General features: G+C 36.3%; 1 protein-coding gene across 1 annotated transcript in view; it reads right to left on the bottom strand.

Moving 5' to 3' along the window:
* Positions 1-5,931: 5,931 nt before the first annotated feature.
* The window catches only part of SLC16A10 (solute carrier family 16 member 10), a 156,365-nt gene continuing 154,375 nt past the window's right edge, over positions 5,932-7,921 (bottom strand). The window contains exon 6 of the mRNA XM_017497448.2: positions 5,932-7,898. Within this exon, the coding sequence (XP_017352937.1) occupies positions 7,666-7,898 (233 nt within the window). The 3' untranslated portion in view covers positions 5,932-7,665. The remainder of the gene's footprint in view (positions 7,899-7,921) is intronic.

Here is a 7,921-nt window from a genome sequence, read left to right as displayed (position 1 = left end):
AAAACCGTCGTTCTCAATTCATCCGAATGCTACCTACAGAACATTAGGGAGACCCATATGTCTCAAACTCCTGGCCTCAAGTGATCCGCCTGCCTTGGCCTCCCAAAGTGTTGGGATTACAGGCGTGAGCCACAGAGCATGGCCAAGGAGACCCATATGTAATTTTATTTAGGTGTTACACAATCAGACCAAGGATGATGCTGAGAACCCTTGATAAATCATAGATCTGAGATTTGCTGATACTGACCCAGCTGTAGTACTTTATGTTAAATCCAAAAGATGAACAATGATACGTTCAGTGAGAAATTTCAAACAATTATAAAAATATAACTGTACAAGTAACATTATCCACGTTTTAAGATTGATGACTCTCAAAACTCTGATTTTAGCTTGAAAATTATGAAATAGCTTCAAATGTCCAAATGTCTACATAAGCAAGCTAAATAGGAAGCTATTATATATAATCTTTTTCACATTGCCTCAAAGTTACAGAATATTTTTGGATCACTCACTTTGTGCTAGAAACATTGACAAGGGACTTTTTCTTTAAAGTTATTACCTTGGGAGTTTGCATTAGAAGGTCCTCGTTTGGTGATCATTTTCTTGTGAGTTTCATAATTTAATGCCTTATATGTTAACAAAAATTGTATCCCTCTAAGGAGATACTGGAACTCAACAATCACTGTATAGGTGAGATTTTTTTTCCTCAGATGTGTATATAAAATGCAACATGCTTAACTTTGCTGGATGTATACATTTTCTATTGTGTTGTATATTAATATTTTTAAAAGAAAAATAATTTTGAAAGGAACATGAAGTATAGCACCAATCTTGATCTCATAATCTTTGGTAGAAAAAAAAAAAAGAGGTACCAAGTACACAGTCTGTTCATAGTCCAGGGACAAAATACAGCACTATTAATAACAAACCCTCCATTCCTGAAATAACGTTTCAGTTATAGAATGAATTATGAAAGATACTTTGACTCATTAGGGAAGATCACAGTAGAAAGGTTTTATGTGTTTACACATTTAAAATATTTAACTAACAACTCTTCTATTGACAAATACTGAAAAATATAATCTAGTAAAGAATAAAAGTCATATATCACAGGCTCATTTGAGTATCACAGACCTCATTTGAGTTCTAAGCGTTATTTTATGTTGATAGTTCCTATCGCATACATTCTTAGGGACATTCAACTCCAAAATACTCTTCTTATAGAATTCATATTAAAAGGCAAAGCAACTTCTTTAGTTAGACTGGGTTAATTCCTACACTACTGTCACAGTCAAGAACAGCATTTTCAAAAACTACAGGGAGTCAAAAATTCATCGTGCCAGTCCCTGTTTTGCTAGGAAGGAGCGTCTCTTACAGGAGTTTAACGTGTAAGTTGTAAGATTCAGGCGCAACTGTACAATCTATCATCACTGATCATCTACCCTCTTGCCAATGAAAGCAAAACCTTTTCATCATCCAGCTTTCAGTGTAACTTGAAAAGCCACTGGCTAAGCATTCTAAGTGTTCATTAGAATCTAAGTGTGTCTAGGTTCTGAATTTCTTCAGGTTTTTCTTTGTCAGATCCACAGGCCATATTAGTTGTTATTCCTTTTTTGTTACTTTTACATCCGTTTATCAGAATGAAGCACTTAAGAAATTTTACTGATCTTCTGACACCACTAACAATTTGCACCCCTGGCTTTTTAATCCCAGAATCACTATTAGGTCTCTTCTGATGAAGCAGGAGCTGATTCAGCTGGGCTTTCAGATGGACACGGAAAGCAGAGGTAGATGGATTGTGATCAGGTGGGTGTCATCAAGTACTTAGAAAGGTTTTATTTTGTTCCTACTATTCCCAACTTACTAATAAAAATATTGAAATTTATTTCAGCAATGAGGTAGCCTCATATTATTTTATATGTCAGGAATATAGTACCATGGGGAATTTTATTTCCTCAGAAAGCAAGATTGCACCCCTTTAGTATGGCAAATTGAACTTTAAAAAAGGTGTCCTCGAATGTGTGGAAGTGAAGAAGAAGTTTTAATTTTTAAAAAGGCAAGCAAAGTAAACCATGTCCTAAGTTTCAAGGTTTTTCTGAGTGATTCAGAGATGTAATGAATTTTCCATGGGTCTTTATTGTGTCACGAGGAGTCATCTGATACAGTGCACATTGATGGTGGGTCCATAACTGTGGTTCTGACATTTATGCAAGCTTCACACTTAACTGTGGGCATTCAGCCCATTATTCTGCAGATGTGTGAGCTATTGCTCTATAGCATATTTATAACACAAAGCATTAACTCTGCCAACTAATAATAAACGTGTTGTGACCATGAAATTATAGTGAGCCCAGGGCCTGTTTGTCTACCTTGTTATTATTTACCCCTGGAATCATTCTTAAACTAAGCTCTAGACAGTCTTTTTAGACCAAGCCATCAACAAAAAATCAGTATGTATTATAGACAGAACTAATTTTTTTTCTTTTGTTAGACAAGGTCTCATTTTGTCGCCCAGGCTGGAGTGCAGTGGTGCAACCACAGCTCACTGCAGCCTTGATCTGCTGTTCTCAAGCAATCCTCCTGCCTCAGCCTCCTGAGTAGCTGAGACTACAGGCATGTGCCACCAAGCTGGCGAAATTCTTTTTTTGGAGAGATGAGATCTCACTATGCTGCCCAAGCCAAGTCTTGAACCCTGGGCTCTGGTGATCCTACCACCTTGGCCTCCCAAAGTGCCAGGATTACAGGTGTGAGCCACCACGCCTGGCCTTAGAACCGATGATTAAGTTAGTCAAGTAGCAAGTCTTCCTTCCATGATGTATTCTTATTCCACATTACCATTATGAGTGACAAATTGCCTTTTGTTTTCATAACAAGACAAAAAGCTTGTCTTTTTAAGAGTTAATTAAATTGTTATGGATGATGCATTTCTTGTTAAAATACTACTTGCCTATCAAATTATAAAAACATATAGATGTAAAAAGAAGGTAATAGTTTCATTTCCTTCTCTTTTTAAGACAACACACTGGAAAAGCAACAATCTTTGACCTAATATAAAGGTTGTTCCTTGTAGTTTATACCAGCAACAACGACATTTTTTCAGTGTTAGAGACATCCTTAAAAAGTTTAAATACTTATTTAAATTGTTTCCATGCTATAAAATTGGAGCTAATTAGCTTATGCATTTCCACTTGTATCTCTAAACTCTGGGAATTTACTCTAACATCATTCACCAGAAAATGTAACCCAACCTAAGGAAGGTTCCTGAAGAACAATCATTAGGAACTGCGTCGGAGAGGCACACTACATTACCAGTCAGCCTTCATGCTGGGTTCTCAGGACTAAGATGGAATAAAGCCTTAGTGAAACTGGAAATCCAAGTAAAAAATTATGCTCTCTGAAAATGTGCTAAGGACTTGGCAATGTTTTTTTTTCTCAAAGCATTTACCTTAAAAATGTAAAGTTTTAAATGTTAGCATAAAAGATACTAATTTTTATGAAATTTCTTAAGTATTTTAGTCATGTAATTTAAAACAATGTAGACCATTAGAACTCTAAGTTGAAGGCTGAGAGCAAGCCATTCTCTAGGAGACACGAAATTGGGTGGGGATCCGTTCAGTGAAACTACAGGGATCAGTAGGAAGTACAGCCACACAACCAGTAGAACTAAGCATGGATGTTAACGGACGCTTCAGGAGGTTTTTGAAGGATAGCAGGAGTAAAGGGAAATGAAAAAAATGATGAGGATAAGAATAACGTAAGAAGAGTAAGACAAAAGGCACATAAGGACGGGCATGAAAGGGCACCAGCAGGAACTCCTCAGAGCCACCCATGCTACAGGCTGCCTTCCCCTAGTCTCATGCCGTATTTTCTATTCAGTTTGCCATTGATTTAACATCAAAAGTCATCTGGACATAGGCCAATTTAGGGTGATATTGGTATAAATAAAATATTCTTAAATGCAGCTAAAATAATTAGAATTATCAGAAGTAAACATGCTGGCTTTGAAACTATGTGTACGTTTACTTTTAAAGTGTGGGTAGTTGATGCTAATAGCATTAAAGATTTCTCCATGCTTGGGCAGAACTCATAGGATTGTCTACAAACATACATGTATAAACAGATACTTAGGCAGAACTCATGGGATTGTCTACAAACATGTATGTATAAACAAATAATATATAGGTCATAAATAATATATAGTAAATGAAGTTTTTTCTACTTATGCATAGAATTTGAATCTTTTTTTTTTTTTTTTTTTTTTTGACGGAGTCACCCAGGCTGGAGTGCAGTGGCACAACGTCGGCTCACTGCAATCTCTGCCTCCCGGGTTTAAGCGATTCTCCTGCCTCAGCCTCCCAAGTAGCTGGGACTACAGGTGCACACTGCTATGCCTGGCTAATTTTTTGTATTTTAGTAGAGACGGGGTTTCACTGTGTTGCCCAGGCTGGCTGCAAACTCCTGAGCTCAGGCAATCCACCTGCCTCGGCCTCCCAAAGTGCTGAGATTATAGGCGTGAGCCACCGTGCCTGGCCAGAATTTGAATCTTAATACAAGAACTATGCAATTCTCAGTGGAAATTACAAGTCTTCTAGCAGGGCTCTGGAGTAAGCATTGCAACTATGATCAAACAGATGAACACATTTTGAATAAAGTATCAATACTCTGGGTAGTATATTACTGCTTAAATGGATGGATCCAAGCAATATCCATTGCAATAAAATTTAACCAAAATGTTTCTGGAAGTTTCTTGAGTGTCTGTTACAATAGTATCTGATCTAGAGTTTCAATTTTAAAAAGTTACTCCCTTTCATGCTTTTGTTGGCCTCCAATGCAGAACCTTTTGAATTTGAGAATTTTCTGAGTCTTATCAAAAACAGGATGAGGAGATAAAAGCAGAGTTTTGACTCTGTATTCTTTTTTTTTTTTTTTTTTTTATCATCAAGCACAGATCTACAATCTATTGTCTCTGTATTCTTTTCAGAATCTCAGAAAAGTGTCTGGATTGAACACAAAAAATTGAGGCTTATGAGGTCACTTTATTGCAGCAGTAACACTTCATTCAGAAATTAGAAAGGATTTAGTTTGACTAGATTAAAACACTAACTTTTATATCGGTATTTTTCATTTTCTTTGTGTATTTTAGACTTTTAGAACTTTTCCCACAAACAACATAGTACTAAACATGCATTTATGGAATTTAGCATCTTACCTTATACGTTTTCTTCTTAACTTTATATTATTATAGCAGAGTATCTCTGTATGAGTCTATTACAATAGAGCTTTTTCAGTGTTATAGATCCAGTTTGATTCATTCCATTAAAGTGAAAATGACATATGTGAAATTTAATATACAAACACATATGCTGAGATCTAAGTTATATTATATACACTTAAGTCACTGCTATTTTAACATAGCAGTGAATGTTGAAACTAACCAAGCAAAATTCTTTTAGTTTCATATTATCAGTTTTTCCCCTAAAATCAGCCAAATTTTGAAAAGAAAAACATTGTAGAGGTGTTTACAGAGTAAATTTTTCATTTTTGAATTACTTTCTGTAAAATTGGGGAGAAGGTGTTTCGAGGGGAGTCTGTGCTAACACTTTTTTAAAATTAACGTTTATTTTTTATTTTCTTTTACAGACAGGGTCTTGCTCAGTTGAACAGGCTAGAGTACAGTGGCATAGCTCACTGAAGCCTCCATCTCTCAGGCTCAAGCAATCCTTCCACTACCTCAGCCTCCAAGTAGCTGGGGCTATAGGTGGGCACCACTATGCCTGGCTAAGTTTTAAATTTTTTGTGGAGACAGGGTTTCAGTATGCTACCCAAGCTGGTCTTGAACTCCTGGGATCAAGTGATCCCCCTGCCTTGGATTCCAAAAGTGCTAGGATTACAGGCATGAGCCACCACACCCGGCCTAATTTATTTTTATTTTTAGTAGAGACAGGGTCTTGCTATATTGCTCAGACTAGTCTCAAACTCCTGGGCTCAAGTGATCTTCCCTCCTCAGCCTTCCAAAGTACTGGGATTATAGGCATGAGCCACCTTACCCAGCCAAAATTAACATGTATAATAGTGGGTTTGATGATTGGTCTTAGTTGTTTTGTTGAACTTCTCAAAAATGAGATGTTTTGTTGAACTTCTTAAAAATGAGAAAGTAATGTTTTATAAAACTGGATATGAATGAATGAAATAATTTTCTAAAAGTTTATAAGAAGAACATGAAAAGGTAGTATGGTCAAAATGTAGATGTTTCTTTCCTGCAGAAGAACCATCCACAGGCAAATTATCTAAGTCCCCTGAATATAAAATATGAAACTATTACAAGTGGTAAGGTGCAATCGCGTGTACGACAAAGTAAGTTGCTGAACGTCTTTACAATCAAAATCGCTAACTTCAAGGCCTAAAGTACTAAAGTATAATTGCAGGGATATAGGAAAGTGTTCTTGTTTTTATGGGTCATGGCATGACTTCAGTTTTAATTTTAAGTCCTCAAACTAACAGCTTTCTTATGATAGCTTGTATATAAATAGCAAAAAATAATGAGAATGTTAATAGGGAACACACTAGGATAAATACATATGAGTGCAAATTTTTGCCAGAAAGTTCTGGAAATGTAGGACTTGGTTCTTTTTATACGTGCTTTTAACCTTTTCAGACTCATTAATTTCATAAACTAATTTAAGTAATTATTTCTATCAGATACAGGTATTTTCCTCACAAACATAAAGGGTTTTGCTCCTCCCCCCTCCCACTACCACATCCTCCAGCCTCCACCAACTTGTGCCTGTAACTGCCACTTGATAACATGCTCAGTAAGACTTTGTTTAAATATCAGGTCCTAGTGCTAACAAATCCAGAAGTCAGAAAAATTCTAAGTTACAATTGCCAGAATATCTTTCATGCATTCTATTTTACTTTATTGGTACAATTTAAACAAATTCAGAAATGTGGGTGTTTCTGGCTACTTTAGTAAAACACACTGCAAACACAAAGGGAACAATGCCGTAAACTTAAATGATTTCCGGACAGCTCAGGATTCCCCTGGAGAGGACCCTTTTCATCTCACATATTGATTCTGAACACATTGTTAGCACCTGCTCCCTTGACATTGGAGCAAGTCAGAATATCTTAATATCATAGCTTATTTAACAGCAGGAAAGCAACTTTAACATAGACTTGAGGTTTAGGTAGATCTGGTATTATCCAGAACCCAGGCTTAAATTTTGCAAAAAGTTTCCAAAGAGTATAAGAAAGTAAAACAGAGGTACCAGAACTGAAGACATCATTAACAAACAAAATATTTCCACTCCTAACCAAACTGCAACCCTTTCAGTATAGCTTGAGGTATTTTAAAATATTTGTACAAGCTAAAGAGCATTCACAGTTTCCAAAGTTGCTTTTTACTGAGATAGTTTCAAATTTTTATAATGTGACTTTCAGACATGTTTTTATATACCAGAGTCTCTGCCCTCAGACTCATGGCAACATCAGAGATATTCGGTGGCAGAAAATGGTTCTTGTAGTAATAAGGGTTCTATTTCCCAATTATTGTGCTATTCCTAGGATGTGATTAAAAAAATATTAAATTTGCAATTCGTATAAAAGAAAAGGAAACTTGCTTAAAATTCAGAAAGCAAGTCCAGTCTGGTGGAGGTATATAAGACATTAAATAATAGAGTCAGATTCTTTCTTGAAGATTCCAGATGAACTTGACAGCAGAGAGTTCTGGTTCTCCAGCATTTTCTCCATCTTTTCTTTTCCAGTGGTTTTATTGACCTCTCTTTGCTTCTTACTATGGATCCATGGGATAAAACAAAGCACAGCACCTCCAATAAGGGGAGGAACTCCAGCGAGGTAGAATGCCATATCATAGGAGCCCAGCTTGTCACGTAGTAACCCTGAGAAGGGAAAAAGCTGTCAC

This window comes from Cebus imitator, unplaced genomic scaffold (genome assembly GCF_001604975.1).
Source record: "Cebus imitator isolate Cc_AM_T3 unplaced genomic scaffold, Cebus_imitator-1.0 Scaffold231, whole genome shotgun sequence".
NCBI lineage: Eukaryota > Metazoa > Chordata > Mammalia > Primates > Cebidae > Cebus > Cebus imitator.
The sequence above is the reverse complement of the archived record's forward strand: the minus strand, read 5'-3'. Positions and strand labels throughout refer to the sequence as shown.